This window comes from Truncatella angustata (genome assembly GCF_020726525.1).
Source record: "Truncatella angustata strain MPI-SDFR-AT-0073 chromosome Unknown BKA67scaffold_2, whole genome shotgun sequence".
Classification (NCBI taxonomy): Eukaryota; Fungi; Ascomycota; class Sordariomycetes; order Amphisphaeriales; family Sporocadaceae; genus Truncatella; species Truncatella angustata.
Window position 1 is genome coordinate 1,526,365 of NW_025763382.1, and position 19,576 is coordinate 1,545,940.

The 19,576-nt window shown below is 50.9% G+C and overlaps 7 protein-coding genes across 7 annotated transcripts; 3 read left to right on the forward strand and 4 right to left on the reverse strand.

Moving 5' to 3' along the window:
* Window positions 1–1,248: 1,248 nt before the first annotated feature.
* Window positions 1,249–1,947, reverse strand: BKA67DRAFT_552588 (uncharacterized protein). Its single transcript, XM_046101858.1, has one exon. It carries the CDS (start codon window positions 1,899–1,901, stop codon window positions 1,707–1,709), a length of 195 nt encoding a protein of 64 aa, XP_045960890.1. The 5' UTR covers window positions 1,902–1,947; the 3' UTR covers window positions 1,249–1,706.
* A 746-nt stretch (window positions 1,948–2,693) lies between these two features.
* Window positions 2,694–3,706, forward strand: BKA67DRAFT_654976 (uncharacterized protein; the record flags this gene model as incomplete). Its single annotated transcript, XM_046106656.1, has 2 exons — window positions 2,694–2,782; window positions 2,866–3,706. The coding sequence occupies 2 exons, from the start codon at window positions 2,694–2,696 to the stop codon at window positions 3,704–3,706; spliced, it is 930 nt and encodes a 309-aa protein (XP_045960891.1).
* A 217-nt stretch (window positions 3,707–3,923) lies between these two features.
* On the reverse strand, window positions 3,924–5,129 carry BKA67DRAFT_162715 (uncharacterized protein). The gene is made up of 3 exons (XM_046095177.1): window positions 4,453–5,129; window positions 4,307–4,399; window positions 3,924–4,239 (listed from the first exon to the last, which is right to left on the reverse strand). The coding sequence occupies exons 1-3, from the start codon at window positions 4,949–4,951 to the stop codon at window positions 4,046–4,048; spliced, it is 786 nt and encodes a 261-aa protein (XP_045960892.1). The 5' UTR covers window positions 4,952–5,129; the 3' UTR covers window positions 3,924–4,045.
* Window positions 5,130–5,724: 595 nt separating this feature from the next.
* BKA67DRAFT_590583 (Cys/Met metabolism PLP-dependent enzyme-domain-containing protein) lies at window positions 5,725–7,834 on the reverse strand (the record flags this gene model as incomplete). Its single annotated transcript, XM_046104603.1, has 5 exons — window positions 5,725–6,540; window positions 6,620–6,979; window positions 7,036–7,119; window positions 7,176–7,296; window positions 7,779–7,834. 5 exons carry the CDS (start codon window positions 7,832–7,834, stop codon window positions 5,725–5,727), a joined length of 1,437 nt encoding a protein of 478 aa, XP_045960893.1.
* A 1,124-nt stretch (window positions 7,835–8,958) lies between these two features.
* On the reverse strand, window positions 8,959–9,570 carry BKA67DRAFT_654979 (membrane-associating domain-containing protein; the record flags this gene model as incomplete). Its single annotated transcript, XM_046106657.1, has 3 exons — window positions 8,959–9,257; window positions 9,313–9,441; window positions 9,492–9,570. The coding sequence occupies 3 exons, from the start codon at window positions 9,568–9,570 to the stop codon at window positions 8,959–8,961; spliced, it is 507 nt and encodes a 168-aa protein (XP_045960894.1).
* Window positions 9,571–12,468: 2,898 nt separating this feature from the next.
* BKA67DRAFT_590584 (AMP-binding enzyme) lies at window positions 12,469–14,707 on the forward strand (the record flags this gene model as incomplete). Its single annotated transcript, XM_046104604.1, has 3 exons — window positions 12,469–12,898; window positions 12,956–14,543; window positions 14,605–14,707. 3 exons carry the CDS (start codon window positions 12,469–12,471, stop codon window positions 14,705–14,707), a joined length of 2,121 nt encoding a protein of 706 aa, XP_045960895.1.
* Window positions 14,708–15,190: 483 nt separating this feature from the next.
* Window positions 15,191–19,186, forward strand: BKA67DRAFT_552618 (uncharacterized protein). The gene is made up of 2 exons (XM_046101859.1): window positions 15,191–15,842; window positions 15,907–19,186. The coding sequence occupies exons 1-2, from the start codon at window positions 15,261–15,263 to the stop codon at window positions 18,757–18,759; spliced, it is 3,435 nt and encodes a 1,144-aa protein (XP_045960896.1). The 5' UTR covers window positions 15,191–15,260; the 3' UTR covers window positions 18,760–19,186.
* Window positions 19,187–19,576: the final 390 nt, after the last annotated feature.

The window sequence follows — 19,576 nt, forward strand, 5'->3', positions numbered from 1 at the left end:
GAACGCTTTATAGCATTGGAGCGCATTATCTCTTCCGGAAATCCAATTGTTCTAACACGTTTCACGCAACGATCAAATCGGGACGTGTCACAAATTTGTTTCCCGCGACAAGATAATTCTAGTGTCTAGCGAGGTGGTGGGGTTTACTTGATCAGCTGGGGACCGCTTGACGATATCGTTGGCCGGGTTCATGATCATCTGTTCGTTTTATACCCGTTTCGTGGGCCAACTTTCTCAAGCGGTCAACACAACAAGTGACTGGCTCTTCCCTCTTTATTGGATATCGAGTGATACTATGCTTAGTCCACGCATGCTTACAGATTAGGAGCTAGAGAGAGGTATGCTTGCGTGAATACCGATTGCACGACAGCCAAAATCTGGAAATGGCTACTTCGTGCTCCGAGAAGCCTCTAGCCAGCTAACTGACTTATATATTCCTTGTTACACTGGGTTGGGATTTTAGCTGGCATGGCAACAGCTAGTCTAAGTATCACGGAACTGAATTTATTGGAACAGGCTCTCATTCAAGAACTCAGCTGACACCGGCTTTGAGACTCGCCAGGGATGCTAATAGCATCTTTGAATTCGACAGATAAAATCTAATGGTTCTGGCAGACCTTAAACATCACGAGTCTCGAGGATTTGAACCAACAGCTAGTTGAGCCACCAGAGACATCGTGGATGGCGATCTGGTCATTGTTCAGTCTCATATGTTTCGTTGAGACGTCCGCAATGGATACTATGCAGATGCTTTGCTAGGTGATCCATTTGTAATCGATGTTGAAGTGCATGGGGCTTCTTGATAATTGACTACTATCTGGCATTTTCATCCGCGGCGTTGGGGTGTCTACTCTTGAAAGGGACATATCTCATGTGGATCTTGTTATCTATACGGAGAAACACGATCATGAAAATGTCTATTCATTCATTTGACTTGTAGGTTTATGCTACGTCGTAAACCTTCCTGTTTGTCTATACCTCTGATGTTGTAGTTCCTTAGCTTAATAAGTTTCCTATTTAGACGTGCTTCTTGCAGCCGTGTTCTCACCAGAAGTGAGAGGCCGATGTCATTGCGAAGTTTTTGTCCAGGAGAGATCAAGAGGGGCATATTGGATACCGAGGTTTATTGTGGAAGAGCCTTTTTATGATTGTGTTTTATGACGTCCATCCTGGTGCGCAAGATGCTATAGCTTGTGGCATTATGGTCAACCTGAGGCAAGATGCATAGTGCAGGGAAATTTCTGAAGAGTATGTGTGCCTAATAGAGAGCTTTGCGAAGGTATGGCACGAAAGGACAAGGGGCAATGACCGAATCTATACTAGAGGACCTGGGTCGTGGGAATAAGACTAATCGTATACTCCCTTGCTGAGTCACATTTAGGAACAGCTGGGGCATCAGGGCAATAACAATACGGAAAACGACTTAAAATTATGACTGGATCCAGCCTTCCTGTACAAGGTCAACTAGTTACAACCTTGGAATTTATAAAGTTGGTGAAGGTATACACGGAGCCTTGCAGATTCGCCAGGCGAAGTTCTATTTTGTCCCCGGTCATCCCCATAATCGTGCAAGCAAGCTGGCCCCACAGACGGAGCAAATCACTGTGACCCGCTAGATCGTGTTGGAGTATACTGTACACACCGCAAGTATACTGTCTATCCTCTCGCGTGGAACCAGACACACAATCTGATGACCTGCAGTGCAGTCAAACACAGGACAACAGTCCAATTGAGATACTGGCGGTTATAGAGGGACGAGCTTCTATTTTAAGATGAAGCTTTAAATACTCCATGTGGTGTGACTTGAGGGTTCCTGCATGGCAGACGAGAACACCCTCCAGAACTGGTGGGCTGAGAAACGTGTACGGTGAACAGTGGTTGAAGAGATGCAGTTTCGTCATCAGAAAAAGGCACCTATTTGAGCACGACCCATGGACAATGCAATTCCCAAGTCTCGTTGTTGGATGGCCCCGTGGTGAGATATGCACAAGCACACAGCCACGGCCCAAACTGCTGGAAGACGCACAGAAGTCTGGGCAGCTCTCGACGCACCAGCGAGCGGATTGGCTGCCTCCGGCTGCAGCTCGCAGCAGATGGTAGTGGCGGTTTTAGGATCCCTCCCCCCCTAGCATGATGGGTGAGGGGATCTGATACGCCGTGGGGCGACAGTTTTACCAGGCATCCGGTCCCAGGCTACCCGAGGTGCGATTCAAACGGTGCTTTGGGTGCTTGCGTTGACTCCAGAGGCTGTGCAAAGTCATTCACTCAATTGCGGTTGGTCAGTTGGGACTGGTTTCCAGCAGCCCGTCGCCAATTTGCCGCAGCTCGCCTCTCACCACCTGGGGGACTGCGCATATCCACGACATTCCATCCTGTCCTATCCAGTCCCATCCTACCAACAGCGCGTCGTCAAGCAGCTAAACCTGTGAGTATTTCATCTCCCTTTCCTGCAATCACGCTTGAGTTCTATTTCCATATTTGCTCATCCCGCTCGAATCCTTCCCGTACCTTTCCCGAAACATAACCATACCCCTCATTGCCTCATCGTCACCCTATAATCAAGCACCCCACTTACACGAGCTCCTAGAGGTCCAACTCTCCGACGTCACAACTCCTCCTGTTGGCATCAGCTCTACACTCATCTCTTTCCGTACCTCGCACACCACTATAACAGAGCCGCACAAACCTTGCACATGGCAGACTTTGACGCCCCGTCAGGCCCTCCGCCTCCCAGGGTACCCGAAGGTTGGGTTGCCCGCTGGAACGACCAGTACAAGGAGTGGTAAGTGATTGCCCCTCGACGGGCGCCTTGCGACGCTGATCTGCGCCGTGCTTTGGCAGCGGTACGGCTAACATCGACCTCAGGTTCTACGTCAACACCTACACCAAGAAGTCACAATGGGACAAGCCCACAGCACCAGCCGTCAACCCAGATGACGGTGCACCAGCCGGTCCTCCGCCGGGCTACACACCTGGTGGCGGTCATGCGCCATCCGACACAAAGCACAACCCGTTCGTGAACGAGTCGACGAGGCCCGGCGGGCCCGGCGGCCCCAGCGAAGACGAGCGGCTCGCGCGCCAGCTGCAGGAGGAAGAGAACGCTCGCGCACGTGGTAGCTCGGGCGGCGGCGCCGCATCGTCCTACCTCGACAACTCGAGCCACCCGCCCCAGAGCCACTCGCCTTATCCCGACCAGCTGCCTGCTCGACCTGGCGAGGTCAGAGGCAGCGGCTCGAGCGGCAACGGCGACAAGGCCAAGGGATTTCTGGGCAAGCTCTTCAACAGTGGCAAACAAAAGTACTCTGGCGGCGGCGGCAGCTACGGCCAGGGTGGTTACCCACAGCAGCAGCAGCAGCAATATGGCGGCGGTGGTTACGGGGCACCTCAGCAGGGCTACGGTGGTCAGCAGCAGCAGTACTATCCCCAGCAACAAGGCGGTTACTATGGCGGCCCCCCGCAGCAGCAGGGCTATGGTGGCTACCCCCAGCAAGGCTACGGCGGCGGCTATGGCCAGCAACAACGTCCGGCTAAGAGCTCCGGCGGCGGTATGGGCATGATGGGTGGCGCAGCTCTCGGTGTCGGAGCTGGTGTGTTGGGTGGTGCGCTGATTGCACATGAAATCGACGAGTCGCAAGAGGAGGCGTACCAGGACGGTTACAATGATGGCAACGATGGCGATGATTTCGGCGGTGGTGATGATTTCTAAGCCTGCTCAAAGTACGGATCACTAAGCTGGTCACCTGGAGGTTTGTATTGCAATGAGTTCCTCCACTTATGAGCGTGCTCGGGAGCCTGAAGATAGTTCAGCGACAGGTTGTCTGATTTTCCGTGGCATAAACCGACGAATCAGGCTGCGCGTGTAAGTTTTCGTACATATAGCTTTGCAATACATTTTTAGGTGCAGCACACACTTCAATGGGTTCAACGAGTGCAATATTGAATATGCAGTATTCCATACCAGTGACCAAGCAAGGCGGCGCTTCTATGAGAAACGGACCACGTGGTATGTGCCGCCGCATGGATATGCCATTGGCGCTGTGCGATTCTACTTCTTACCGCCCTTCTTGCCTCCATTGCCGGAGCTCTCCTCGCCAGTGCTCTTCTTGTCCGAACCAGCCATGAAGGCAGCCATGTCGAAGTTGCCCATGGGACTGGCGCCCGGCTTACCACCGCCCATGATGCTGCTCATTGGGTTGCTCTTCTGCTGCTCCTCCCACTCGGCTCGCATCTCGGGGTCCACTGTACGCTAGCTGTCAGCAAATATACTCTGAACGACACGGTATAAAAGCTCGCGGAGAAGACTCACTATTCTCAACCAATTTCGGCATGCCGATAAAGATGCCCAAGCTCACCAGTCCCAAGAGAATCATGGGGTTCTTGAGGATCGTCAGGATCGAAACTGCACAGACTCGTCAGTACCATCTCCCCCCATCCGGACAGGGGGACACTCACACTTGCTCCTCTCCTGAAAGAAGACCTTCTTGCCGAGACACTTGACCGCGAACCCATCGCCACCCAGCCTCACGGCCTCCTCGCCCCTGTTGTCCCACTCATTGCCACGATACGTCTCCCAAGCCCGGACGACGACGGCGGCGGCGGCTCCCGGCCCGACCGGCTCCCCCACGACGGCGGCGGCGGAGGGGACGTCCTCGCCGGCCTCGAGCACGTCGACGCGCAGGGGCGCGAACCCCCACGAGGCGCAGTGCACGTCGGCCAGGTACGACCCGCGCGTCACGTTGCGGAACACGAAGGTGTTGGCCGCGCTCAGGGGCGCCGCGTACGTCTGGCCCAGCGTCGTCAGCGTCGCGTGCGTCGAGGGGGGCAGCGCCGCCGGGTTGGGAAGGAGCTGCGAGGCCGGCACCGAGAGCGTGATGGTCGTCTCGGCCAGGCAGTGGGAGGGGGCCGGCAGCAGGGCGCCGGCGCTCAGGAGCGCGGTGAGTGAGATGCGCATCTTCCTTTTCTGTTGTTCGGGCGAGGGCTGGTCGTGGTGCGTTTGCTTGTTTGATGGTTCGCTGCGGTGTAGCGAATGGAGAGGTTGCCTCGGATTGCAGGATCGAGCTCTATGCTGCGGTTATGTGCTAACCTAACTATGTGTGCTAAAGCATGTGGGCGCTGACGTTTTCGGGCGGCGGTTCCTTAAGTTAGTGGGAGATTCCACCATGGTAGCCCCCTGTGCGGCCGTCTCGCTATGCCATTACTGTAGATAACCGGCACTGCGCACTTGAAGATAAGCAGCAGGCAGTAGATACACGAATTAAAGAACAACCTGCGTTATTCTGTGTTCTACTATCAATGGTTCCTTTCGATAGTGATATGCCATTTAGACTACAGTGGCTTGTTGTTCCTAGTCCGTATTATGATCATAAGTAAGCGATAGGCTTTAGCATTGAATTTTGAGGATGCGCCAGCTCTTGCATCTAAAACCTCTTGGACGGTATATTTCATACTCTTTATTCACATCGTGGAGCGCGTCTATTTCCTACAAACAATATCACCTCGATGTCACTTGCAGCAGTTTGTCTCGCCGGTTCACTTTTTTCAATCAATCTTGGAAACTCGTCGACTTGGTTTTACCTACTCTGTAATTAGTCGTCACGGATGCTGTTCACTCATGACATGAAATATAGGATCACTTTACAAAGACATTTTTCAGGCAACAAACGTGGGGTATTGATTCAAAATTAAAATTAAATAATTTATCGCTTCAAATGATTTTTCTGCTCACTAAAGGACGACTGGTGCCTCGTCCGTCTTTCCCGCCGGAACGTCACCCTCAGCACCCTTCGTCGTCGTGGCGGAAGCGGCCTTAAAAGACTGTTCAAAGTCGGCAATGATATCGTCAATGTGCTCCGTACCGACAGAGATGCGGATCAGATCCTCCGTCACACCAGAGCTGATCTTCTCCTGGTCAGAGAGCTGCTCGTGAGTAGTGGTCCAAGGGTGGATGGCCAAAGTCTTGGAGTCGCCGACGTTGGCGAGGTTGGAGATCAGCTTGAAACCATCGACGACCTGGCTGCCGGCGGCGCCACCACCCTTGACACCAAAGCTAAGAACACCACCGTATCCGCGCTTGAGGTACTTCTTGGCCAAGTCATGGCTGGCGTGGTTTGACAGGCCCGGATATGATACCCAGGTCACATATTCGCTCTCCTCGAGATACCTCGCCAGCTTCAAAGCATTGTACGCATGTCTTTCGGCACGCAAACTGAGCGTCTCGATACCGATCAGCAGCTGTTGCGCGGCGAAGGGGTTGAGGCAAGCGCCGATATCACGCAGGAGCTCAACGCGGACCCGGATGATGAAGGCGATAGCGCCGAACGTCTCCCAGAACTTGAGGCCGTGATAGCCCTCGGAGGGCTCGACCATCTCGGGGAACCTGGCGCCGTGCTTGCCCCAGTCGAACTTTCCGGCATCGATAATGACACCACCGATCGTTGTGCCGTGGCCGCCAATCCACTTGGTTGCGGAGTGGACAACGATATCGGCGCCGTGATCAATGGGTCGGACGAAATAGCCACCAGCACCGAAAGTGTTGTCAACCTATTCTTCTAGTCAGTAACACCGCAACGTACATAGGTTTTTATTTTTATTTTTTAAAAAAAATAATTTTATTGCTTACAATCACTGGCACGCCCTTTTCGTGGGCAGCCTTGGCGATCGCCTCGAAGTCAGGGATGTTGTATCTGGGGTTACCGATACTTTCGATGTAGACAGCCTTGGTCTTGTCGTCGATCGCAGCGGAGAAATCCTCCGCCTTGTCGCCCTCAATAAACTTGGTGTGGATGCCGAAGCGCGGGAGGAGGACCTTCAACTGGTTGTAAGTGCCACCGTACAGGTTCGTCGTCGACACGATGTTGTCGCCGGCGTGCGCCAGAGCTGTGAGTGCCATGAACTGGGCTGCCTGGCCGGACGCGGTCGCAACAGCTGCCACGCCGCCCTCCAAAGCTGCGATTCTCTTTTCAAAGACATCTACTGTAGGCTATCCATCTTTGTCAGTGCAACAGACCGGGATGAGAGATCTCGCTGTCCACTCACGTTCATGATACGGCTATAGATATTGCCGAACTCCTTGAGGCCAAACAGCCTCGCTCCGTGAGCCGAGTCATTGAATGTGTAACTCTTGAAAACATGTAAGTATGTGTTTCATAACAAATCACTCCGGAGGGAGAACGAACGGTCGTGGCATAGATCGGTACAGCCCTTGCGTTTGTGGTCGGGTCCGGGACTTGGCTAGTTATAGTCAGTATACAATGCTCCTCGCGCTCCTCGCGGAAAACAAGCTTACCCAGCGTGAAGCTGGAGAGTCTCGAAGTTCTTGCTCAGCTCTTCGGCCATCTTAAACTAGGTATGAGCTCGAAGCTTGTGATTATGTGGGTCGGATGGTGCAGTATAGCTCGGGCTCACTGGTATTACAGCACGGCGTTTACAGTTCGAATAAGAAACAGTAAGCAGTGAAAAGGCACGATTGCGATCACGTTGATTAAAAGAAAGAACAAAAAAAGGGGAACCCTTCTGGCTAATAAGTATTTCCGCAGAATTGCGCCTGAGGAAAACCCTGGTAGAAAGGCAGAAAGGTAGCTCACCTCTGCCCTTATTCTACCCTCACTCAGCTGCATGCATGCGTGCATTGGGTTAATTCCCCAAAAGTTCCCCCCCATTGCCCCCCCTCCCCTTCTGGTCGAACCTCCCTCCCGACGAATAGTGAGTCGCGAATCGCTGTCGACGTGCTTCAATTGGGGAAGTGGGGTTAGAGCGCCAAAGATTGCGTGCTTGCGCACCAAGCCGCTATCGAACTTCCTTTGGACGGCGATCTCGAATTGCCGCCGCGTGCCATTGCGGCTGCGGTATCCGATTGCCTCTCCGATATCCTGAGGTTCAAGATTCGGTTGTGTGTGAAATCACGTAATACTGCCCGGGTAGAGGGGGGAGTTAAAGCACGAGAAATATCGCATGCTCAAGATGGTTGACACGTGGGGCGGAAGTGTCTCTCTTGTATGTAGTATAATGGTCTTGAGGGATGGGTCGTGTAACTTGAGTGGAAGTTTTTATGAGAAACCTTGACAGTGAGCGACCTTTAAAAAAAAATCAGAACCACAACCTTCTTCAACCTGGTAGGATCTTTCTGGTGGGCAAAATAGCACTCATAGAAACATCTGCTCCTGCAGGAAAATCATATTTGCTTGAGCGCCTCGTTGTTTGGTACTCTGCTCTCTGGAGAGTGTGGATCGCGGGGCACTGGAAGCTAAGAAATATGGTGGCATGGTGTCTCGGAATGGCGCGAGGTCGATCCATAGTCATGAGTGTCGTGGGGTCAGTAAGGCTTAGTGGCTGCGCGTTATTGATGGAACAAAGGCACATCATCGTTGAAGCGTCACGGAGGTTTCAAGCACGAGTGGAATAGTTATAATCCTATGACGATTGCCAAACCCAACTGTGTGTCCAAACGGCCGTATAAGGTATAACATATTTAGTTCTTACTCATATGACTTAGTCGTACCTGGCTAAACGATTCTCATAAACCACATTATGGTTGACGTGTTCATTCCATCCATAATTCCGTAGAACCATTGTTGTCGTTCATTACTCTAAAGATTCCGGCTGTCATCTAGACAAAGCCGCGTATTCCGTTTCCATCTTGAGTCTACTACTCACTCTCCCACCATTGTATGTAATGCTTTTTACGGCCCGCAAGTAGTCTTCATTTCTCGCCTCATCCCCGTGCTAAAAGTTCAAAATAAAGACGCAATCCGCCAACGGTTCCGGTCCCAGACGCCCATCATAGTTTCGTGACAGAGGCGATGGTAAAGCGCCTCCTGTCGAATGTCGACGCCAAAAAGGGGCTCTTCTTGGCGCCGTCAAACGAAGGCCGGTACTCGTAAGGGCTCAAAGGGATGTCGGTATAGCTGGAGTACGAGGCATAGCTGGTTTCTGGCTTCCCGAGTATCACAACGGGAACGCTTAAGCCAGCTGAGCCTCCTTCATTTGCGGGCCGCCGAGAGGGGCCTGACCGGCACCGGCAGCGCCACGGCGGCGGAAGCTGAACCCCGTCTTCATCATGTCGCGGACGGCGAAGAAGGCCGTGCCGGTCCATAGAAGGAACTCGAAGGCGCCGAATGCCACATCAGCGCGAGCGGAGCCACACACGCTGCCACGGCAGAAGAGGAGCTTGCTGATGAATACAGATAGAGCGATAAAGCCGGCAAAGTAGAATAAAACGTTGGCAAGCTCAAGGCCCACGACGGCAAGAGGATGGTGGACTGCTTTTAGTTTAGTTCATCATGATATCGGGACAATCGGGTATCTTCAACTCACACTTGGGCATGAACCTCGAGACACCTTCGAGGTAAGCAAGCGAGATGATGGTGAAAAGAGAGCAGAAGAGGAGCCAGTTGACCTGAGACGGTGACGAGGTCAGGGTATCAACATTATACCAATTGGCCACTGCAGGGAGTGTTAACAAACAGAACATTGGCCAGCTGAGAAGTGCATACCGTATGCTGAGAGACCAAGAACAATGAAGGCGAAAAGGAGCTGGACGGCTCGCAGGCCAAGAACGATAGCAGAATGCATCTTGGTAGATTGGGAGAAGAGTGGTTGTCGGTTCGGAAAGCGAGAGTCGAGATGCGAAGTCATGTACCGGACAAAAATGGCAGCAGCTAGTGCGCTCAAGAAGAGAAATAGAAAATTCTAGGTGAAGTTAAGCAAGAAGATTAGACTTATGGGAAGGAAATGAAAAAGACAGCACCAGGCGTTAAGGAGAACACGGGAAGAGGGTGAGGAGCCACTTCTCTCTTATGCGTTGATGGACTTCAAGCACTTGTTAAAACAATGGTTCTCTGGGCGGTTAAAACCCCCATATAGTCTAGGATCGTTCCAATTGGGATGAATGATCGCCAGCCTGGATCATGCTGGAATACGCATCTCTGAAATCGATCTGAAACGGTTAGGGACGTGGAATGCCGCCGTGCGCCGCCATGCACGGATATCAGTGCTCCAACGGTGGTTGCACCCCTGTCTCGACCCTATAGTCGAGCGCTTCGACTGCCATCAAACAGCAATGGAGGGTCGCTCCAATGAGCGAGCGGCTAAGTACCTTTTACAATGGTATGGAGATTCACTTTCATGCTGCCTTTGTCATAATTTGGTTAACCCTGGCGTTTGCCACACGAAGATCTATAATTTCCGTACCGCCACCTCAAAACTTCGGCATGAACGCCGTGCACGGCAGTCAAGAGAACCAAGCCGATCGAGTGACTGGGCGTCTGATGGAAGAGAATTTCTACTCCGCATTTCTGCAGATGCTTAGAACTATGTGTGCTCCCAAGAAATAGTGACAAGCAGCTTGTTTCGAGATATTAGCCGTTGTTTCCTGCAAAGTTGAGGTCAGGGAGCATGCGGCTCTAAGCTCTACTACAGTATGTAGAGTCTTGACATAATAATAAAGCAACGCGAAGCAGACAAACCTTGAAAACAGGACGGCGCCAGTGCGGTTGAAACAAGTGGATGGTGGGCCCGCTACCACTGTTGGAACCAGTAGAACCGGCAGAACCGGCAGTCCATCGGTGCTGACGTCCTCACTAGAGATAAATAAAGGGCTCCGTTCCCGAGTAGTTGTCTTGGAAAGTCTTGGTCGAGTCTTGAAAAAGTATCAGATATCCTCTTAAGATGGCTTGGCTGCCAGAGCGAAAGCTTGAGTGCCAGCGCCCAGAGCTCACCGAAACGTGGAGTGGAATCAAAGCACCTTGCAGAGACCCTGACTGCAACACGGGGAGGGCAATGCCAACTTAAATTGAGCAAAGCGCGACATCAGAGCTCCCGCTTGCTCAAGAAGCAACGAAACGATACACTTGATACAAATTGTTACAGTGTCTCCTTAGGAGATGGAGTATGTATATTGACTTCCGAACCTTCATTCGTTGTCTCCCTTCTTGCGACTGTTATTTCGGAGTCTTGCAACACCAATGTCGTGCTGAGTCCAATGTCTGTACTCCGCAGGCTATCGCCATTAGGTCTGGCCGAGGACAAATCGGCAGTCGGCCTTGATGATGCACTAGTGAGGGGGGGAGGCTTCTAGTGATCAGTACGAGTAACCATCAAGACGTCGACGAGAAGTTATATATGTTTGCTCAAGCACTTGGCCTCTATCCTGTGGAAGGGGGCGTACTATGTGATCGTTAGACGACGCTCTGTTCTAGCCAGAAAGTACCAATAGTTTGGTTGTCTGGGGGATATCCACAGCTTTTTGCCCGAGGCAATATGAGCAATGCGTCCAAGCCGTGTTAGCACGTCGGTGTCGGACGGTCTGCTGACTCCGTTCGCCATCGACCAATCTCTACTGTAACTTTGCTCTTCTAGAAGCGAAGCACACGCGAATTGACCGTATCGGACCATGATTACCGGAAGGAGATTGTGGATCTAGATCATTTTGGAATCTAGTGCTATAACGTTCTTCTTCAAGTATGATACGTTGCCCTGCGATTTCCATCTCCTACAAAGGCAGACAACCGGTCGGTGTAGCATGGTTTTTATTAGTGCTGACTTTCACATGGCAGAGAAACGATAGTAAGCTAGAGTATCAAACCCGAAAGCAACCAGATTGGGGAATTTACTGCCATATGCACAACATCGACATAAGAATAACTCAATGAGGAATGGAGACGTAATGCCCAAGAGTTATCGTTATCTAAATTTCATGCTCTTCAATCATACCATCAGGTTCAAGCAAAGGAGAACTTGAATTAGTTCGTTAAGCTCAATTTCAAACTGTAACTATGGTCAAAAGGTGAGCCTCTCTTTCGGGTTTATTATTGCGGGCAGAACAGAGCTCCAGATATGCATGAACCAGGATGCAGTCTGCAGGGGACTGGCAATAGAAATGACTGCAGCCAGTCGTCATCACCTTATTATTTTCGGTTTGATCTCAAACCAACAATTTTCATCCAGCGTGAGGATTCTGCAGATTGAAGATGGCCAAGTATGGATTCTGGGGATTACCAAGGGATTCCCATCAGCGACAGGCTTCCCCAACTCCCCCAAGATGCCAGTGGAAAGCGGATCAACTCCACGCAGCGCCAAACTGAAAGGGGTGAGGTGTCTGTCATACCTCCTCGGAAGCTTTCTTCAGAGGGCCTCGGTAACTTGAAATGTGGATCTGCAGCCGGCAGCATGACCTTCAAGAAGAGTGCGTATTTGCACATGTTCTCTCGTTTGTAGCGTTCCTCTTCACAGTGGTTTCTAGCATTTCATTCCCGGCCAATAGATCCATACTGTGATCCCAAACCTGATTGTACCCTCAACTCATCCGTATCGCTGAGCTGACGCCACCCACGACCTCAGCTTGTCCAACGTAGGACTGCTATCTCCCCCTTGGACGCCGAGCGACTGCATCACTGTCGAGAAGAACAGCAAACGCGATCGCCACTTCGCACACCACTACGCCTCCAGTGCTGAAGCTGTTGTGTATTCAACATGTCTGGCCCCAACCACGAAGTCAAGGCATACTTGCAGAAGCTTAGTGTGCCTCCACCACCCGGTTCACCGTACGCGGTCCCTGTTCCTGGAACCGAGCGCGAAGGTCGCTCTGCCACGTATCGTCATTGGCAGTTCAAGGACGGCCCGCTCCTGGACACATGCGATCCCTCTGTCCGAACGTTCCACGAATTATTTCAAGACTCAGTCAAGCGATTCCCGAACAACAAGTGCTTGGGCACACGGCACTGGAATGCGGCTACTAAGAGCTGGGACAACAAGTACACCTTCCAAACGTACGCCGAGGTAGCGGAACGCTCTAAGAACTTGGGATCCGGTGTTCTCGAGCTTCATCGCAGGGTCGGTGTGACAGATGACAAGTTTGGCGTTGGACTATGGTGCCAAAACCGTGCCGAATGGCAGATTACCGGTACGGAGAAATTGCATACCCACCAGCTTTTGATACAAGTTTATTAACGTCTGACAGATATTGCACTCAGCTCACAATCGCTCTACACTGTCTCTCTCTATGAAACTCTCGGCCCCGATACGTCCGAGTTCATTATCAAGCATTCTGAACTCGCCTGTATTGTGACCTCCCTACCTCACATTCCAACCCTTCTCGCCATTGCGCCTAGGCTCCCTCAACTCAAGCTCATCATTTGTGCCGATGAGCTAGATGCTGGAGAGCCCGAAGGGTATTCCAAGCTGGCAGTGCTAAACGGTATTGCTGGCCAGTATGGCGTCCAGATCCACACAGTGAGTGGTGTCGAAGAGCTGGGCAAACAGGTCGCTCATCCTTACCGCACTCCTCAGCCCGAGGATGTTCTTACCATCAATTACACTTCTGGTACAACAGGTGATCCCAAGGGTGTGGTTCTGACCCACGGGAACTGTGTTGCAGCTGTGACCAGCTCTCGAACGTCTGGAACTTTGAGCTCTAAGGATAAGTCCATATCATATCTGCCCCTCGCGCATATATATGGGCGCATGATAGATCAAACTGCCTTTTCAGAGGGCGCCGCCGTCGGTTTCTTCCATGGAGACATGCTTGGACTTGTGGATGATTTGAAACTCCTTAAGCCGTCTGGGTTCAACTCAGTTCCTCGTCTTTACAACAGATTTGCTCAGGGTATCAAGGCGCAGACTATTGAGGCAGAAGGCTTCAAGGGTGCTCTTTCGCGGAGGGTTGTTGATACCAAGAAAGCGAACATGAAGCTGCCCCCTGGTCAAGCGCACAACTCGCACATCCTATACGACCGTCTTTGGACACCGAAGGTTCGGGCAGCTGTCGGTTTAGAGAATTGCCACTCCATGGTTAGTGGTAGCGCTCCCTTGGATCCTTCTGTCCATGAATTCTTGAGAGCCGCTTTTGGAAACTACATCACCCAGGGATACGGGTTGACAGAGTCTTACGCTGTGGCTTCCTTTCAACAAAGGGGTGACTTCACCACCGGCAATATTGGACCCCCAGCCCCGTGTGTCGAAGTGTGCTTGGAATCACAGCCCGAGTTGGAGTACACTGTAACAGATAAACCCTACCCAAGGGGCGAATTGCTGCTGCGGGGCCCTGGCATCTTCCGAGAATACTATAAGAATCCTGAGGAGACTCAGAAGGCGCTCGAGGCCGATGGTTGGTTCCACACCGGAGACATTGCAGAGATCGACGAGATGGGACGTATTAAGATCATCGACCGCAAGAAGAACGTGCTGAAGCTGGCGCAGGGAGAGTATGTTTCGCCCGAGCGGCTCGAAAATGTCTACATGGGCAACTCGAACCTTATCACGATGGCTTACGTGCATGGAGATGGTACCCAATCTCACTTGGTTGGTGTCTTCGGCGTCGATCCCGTTACTTTCGGCCCATTCGCTAGTAAGGTGTTGAAGAAGACAGTCGCACCGGAAGATATTGAGGCTGTGAAGGTTGCTGCCAAAGACCCGCTGGTGATCAAGGCGTTTGTAAAGCACCTTGACGACATCGGCCGAAAGGCCAAGTTCAATGGGTATGAGCGTGTCAAGAATGCTCTGCTAGCGATCGAGCCTTTCTCTATCGAAAATGAGCTCCTCACACACACGTAAGCCTTCTTTCCACAATGTTTATTGCGGGTTTTCCATCATACGCTAACTGTTTCCCAGATTGAAGCTCAAGAGACCACAAACGTCGAAGAGGTTCCGGCCCGACATCGACCGCATGTATGAACAAGTCAATGCCGAGAATCCAATCAAGGCGAACCTATAGTTGTTACATTAGTTTGTGTATTTATAAATAAGTATTATATGCGTAAACAGGCATGAATGAAGAGAAGAAAAGCATTCACACAGTGTGGCATTTCCAATAGTCACCTAGTCTAAAATGGGCTTTATTACAGACTAGTAATATTCAAGTGACAAGGAGACATGGAAGGTACTTAGTTCATGACCATCTTTAGGTTGAGTATATTTCTTGAAATTGGAAATAAGAAAATGCGATACAAATAAGATGTTAAGTGGAATGCTACTTAGCTTATAAGTAATTATAAAATTGCGGGGGTGTAATGCTTTAAAAAAAAATTGCTAAAATTAATTACTTTATTAATTTATTTATAAATAATGTAAATAATATAAAATTTAAATTATTATTTAATTAATAATAATTAATAATTAATAATTAATAATTTGAACAAAATACAAATAAAACTTAAGTAAGTTAAATAGTTTAAAAAGTATATTATTTAGTAATTATCGGACTTAAGAAAGATTTGCGCTTAAATAAATACTTATCACGCGTTTATAATGTAACACCTTTAACGACGATGGCGTCCAACGGGATGGTCGTCATCGACTTGACTCTTGATGAGGATATCGACCAAATAAGTATACAAAACACTCACCATTCGACACTTAGAGCACCCGACGACATACTTAAGCCTGCTGTTCTGCTCAAGCAAGAACAACAGCTTAGGAACTCTAGGTTGCGACCACCACTATTGAACACCCAAAAGCCTTCAGCCAGTCGCGTTCATCAACCCGAGCGGCGGCTTGTCACATCTCCGAATGGCTTCAGAGAACCCCTCGCGAAGCGCCAGCGGACGAATCCGCCGGTCGAGACTCCGAATACCGCCGCCCTCGAAAAACAAACTCATAGCTATCTCAACGAGCAGTTTTACAGCTATCTGCGACAGAAGCTGATGCCCAAGATCAGTGAGATTATCCAACAGCTCAAAGCCAGCTGTAACAACGAGCACGAGCGGAAGTTACACTACACGGTGTTCGACAAGCTTGTGAAGTCATGCGAGCAAGAATGGAAGCGTTGCCTTGGGCAGCTCTCGCAAGCGTTCGAAAGTGAGCTACATGCTTATGCCCGAAAGCTTGTCCTACAGCTCAAAGACGACCCTGTGAGCTCTGACACTTCCAGCACGCAATCACGCGTCGTATATTCCGATGCTAATGCGCCCCCAGAAACAGTTGATGTTGCCCCCAGCCAGAAGACAGTTGCGCCCGGTCATCATTTCCACTGAACAGTCCAGCCCCGCCAGTGACATAGGCACAGACACGGGCGCGGGCACGGGCACGGGCACGGGCATAGGCGAAGCAGCTCCGATACAGCACGGTAGAGCGGTATCTGAAGACGAGGAAGAGGTGGACGACATACAAGCGGTTGTAAGCCACGAGGAAAGCACGGAAGACACAAAACAGACCGAAAGCAGCAAGCTAACTAATAACGAGCCACTTGTCCCTCGATCGCGCCTACCCGAGAAAGCTTCGCCTGTGTCCCCCCAACGTCTCCGCGCAAGAGCTATAGCGAAACAATGGCAATCAGGCAAAGCAGTCCAAGAGGAGGTTCATTCGGCCAACACCAACGGATGGTTCCGTCTGTCTACAAGGCCATATCTACCGTGGTATAAACGCCGGCATATTCTTGGAAGAGACCATCAACTCCAGCTCGAGGACTCGGAATTGCAACAGCCGTCTATTATCCACGTCGACTTCAGCAAAAGTGAGGTTGACTACTTACAGTATGTCGCCAGAGAACTTTTTGGGTCCAAAATACAAGTTAGAAGGAACAACGTCGACGACCTGCGCCACCTCCTCAAAAAGGCCAAGAAGATGAATAGTCGTCAAGATATTCTCAAAGCCCATGAGAACAATTACCACAGTTTCAAGGCGCCTCCAGCTGCCTTGCTCACCAGAAGTACGGAGGATCTAGACAGCTACATGACAGATCTACACAACCGCAAACTTCGACCGGGCGTGCCCCAGGTATTTACTGCTTGGAGAGAAGAGGTGGAGCAGAATAGTACTGTACCGGTGAGCAGGGCATCATCGCTGCTTCTCGCACGCGAGATCGCTGGGAACAGGGCATTCGGCTCTCTTCGATACTACGACAATTTCGCCACGACGTTCAGGACCTCTCACGAGGACTGTCTCGAACCGCGAATAGAATGGACCAATTGCGCTGGAGATATCATGACCTTGACGTGGATTTCGGATACTGGTTTTGTTTGCGGTACTACGACGCATTCGGACTCACATAATCAACAGTACAACAAGCCTGGAAATCTCCTTCTTGGATCGGCCAAGGGCACGCTACAGGCTCTTCCACATCACCGCATCCCCCGGCCTATCGTGGCTAATGGCGAAAATGCACTTGATTCCATGGTGGAGAGCCAGGATCCGTGGCTATTCACTTCGGTAGTGGACTCTGATTATGACCCAGTTCAAAAGCGAGCTTATACTGCGAGCTTTGACAACAGAGTATTAGTTTGGAAAATCGAAGAGGACAATACCATGAAAGCACTCGATGCCTGGGAGCATAGCGGCCGCGTCAACTTCGTGTTGGCATCGAAGCATCCTTCGGGTCTAGTCGCCACTGCAGCAGATGTCCATACCGATGCAGTGCGCGTCTATCATCGAAGTGGACATTATGACACGTACTCTTGTACTAAGATCCACGATCAGGAATACGTACCGTCCGAGAAATGGGCATACTGTCCAGCAGCAATTCGTTGGGGTTCAGCACCGGATACATATCACTTGCTGCTTATCGGTTATTCTCCTCGCAGCCTATCGGGCGACGAACGCGACGTTCCGGAAGATAAATGGCACACAGGTGAACTATGTCTTTGGGACACGCTCAAGAAAGTGCAGATCAAGGTCAACAGCGTGGCAACACAGAACGTTTTCGAGGTTGTATGGCATCCATCAAAAAATAGCTTTGCAGTGGCGACCTCAAAGGCGACGTCGCTTGAAAGGGCCGACAACAATGTCAAGACACAAATTCGTATCTTCGAGCTGAACGAGGACAAACAGTATGGCGCGATCAAGACGCTAGACTGCCCAGCGATCGATATCAACGAGTTGATACTACGTCCCAATAGTCTAGTCTACTCTTATGTTGCTGCTGGTTGTACCGATGGCAATGTCTATATATGGGACACCGCTGGAAGCGATCTACCTATGTGCGTTCTGCAACACGGTGAGCCTGTAGAAGAATTCCTCGGAGAAAAAGAAGAAGAGGACGTTGGCGTCAAGTTCGTCGCATGGGGCACGACTGCTGATCGGCTTTATACTGGGTCCTCGGACGGTGTTGTGAAAGTTTGGAATATCCGCCATGGCAAATCCGTACATCTCAGAGATCTGATCGAAGTGCCGGGGCCGATCACTGCTGGAGCCTTCTCGCCAGACCACACCAAATTGGTCATTGGTGATGGCAGTGGCCGGGTGTATCTACTAAGCGTGGATGATGCGGAAGAAGATAAGCCATCCGCCAACAGCTCCGGTGTCGTTAAGATGCAGGTGCAAGGCAAACAGAAGGCTATTCGCCGCCCGCGACTTTTCATGCCTCACCCAGAGGTTCCACCACTAGATGGCTACTCAAAGTCTAGCCTAGGTGTAGGGCAGGAGAAAGCTAGGGGATTCCTGCATCGCGGGGAGATCATCCTGCATCCGCATCAATGCATCGGCGCGATCCAGGGACCAAATTACGCGAATACCCAGATGTTCCGGAGCGAAGCCCACCTTTATGGCGAAGGTGGACAACCACTCTTGGCGCAGTTTGAAAGATATCAGCAAGAGAACACTAGGTTTCCATCAAGTCGTGGGATTTCGCGTCTACAAGATTTTACCGAAGTCGGGCCTCGCAGTAATGGAATGATCGGCGCCCAGGATCGACGGGCACAACGCCAGGGCAAAGAATTCGATGATGACACACGGGCAGCACTCGAGGCTGAAAGGGCTGAGATCGATTCAGACTATGATTTTGAGTACGAATCCAGCTATGATGATGCGAGTGGGGAAGATGAGATGGTTTGATTAACCTACAGAGGCTATTGCATGCATCAGAGGAATGACCGGTCTTGCGACGCAGAGTCTCCACAATTTGGCTCTGGCATCTCCAAAGATCGTCGGTATAGAAATCGATATGTACTATAAAATGTGCAGAGAAAGTTTGCTGTAGATGGATACCAGTACCTCACAATAGTAGCCGAAGGAATGTCGACTGGCTGTGCCAGAATTGTAGATGACAGCCTTTCAGACCACTGCATAGGAAGCCAGTTAGTCCTCCTTGAGTAAGTGACGCAAATCGGAAACCTTGCGTGTAGGGCTATCAAGCAACGAAGTTCGTTCACTTTAAGACATTTCTGTATGAGTTCTAGCTCTCCCCGCGAACCAAGAGTCTTGATGTATCTGGTAAACCGGGCATCATGCTCTTCCTTTGCCCGTGGAGGCGCGGGTAGAGATCACACACATGGTAAGCTGTGATTAGGTATCTTCTCGATACGGCAAGACGGTCGTGCTTCTTTGCGCCGTCTTTTTCTGTTTGCCTCCGCAAGCAAACGACGAAAACGCCACGTATCATGATGATGATGATGATGCTGCTGCAAGGGGACAACAAGCCCGGCTTGCCCCGGTAAGTACATCATTGGTTTATTTGGTGCAACAAGTCATGTCTGCAGACTCCACACTATTACTCTGTCTTACTGACGGGGGTGCAACCAATGCCCGTTACCCCTTATCCCGCTACCGTCGAGTTACATTGATTGCGGATTGCCCACTTGAAGCTTTTCTAGGGCGGTAAAATACCTACGGTGCTACATACTCGTATCCAATCTATTTACGGCGACCTGCA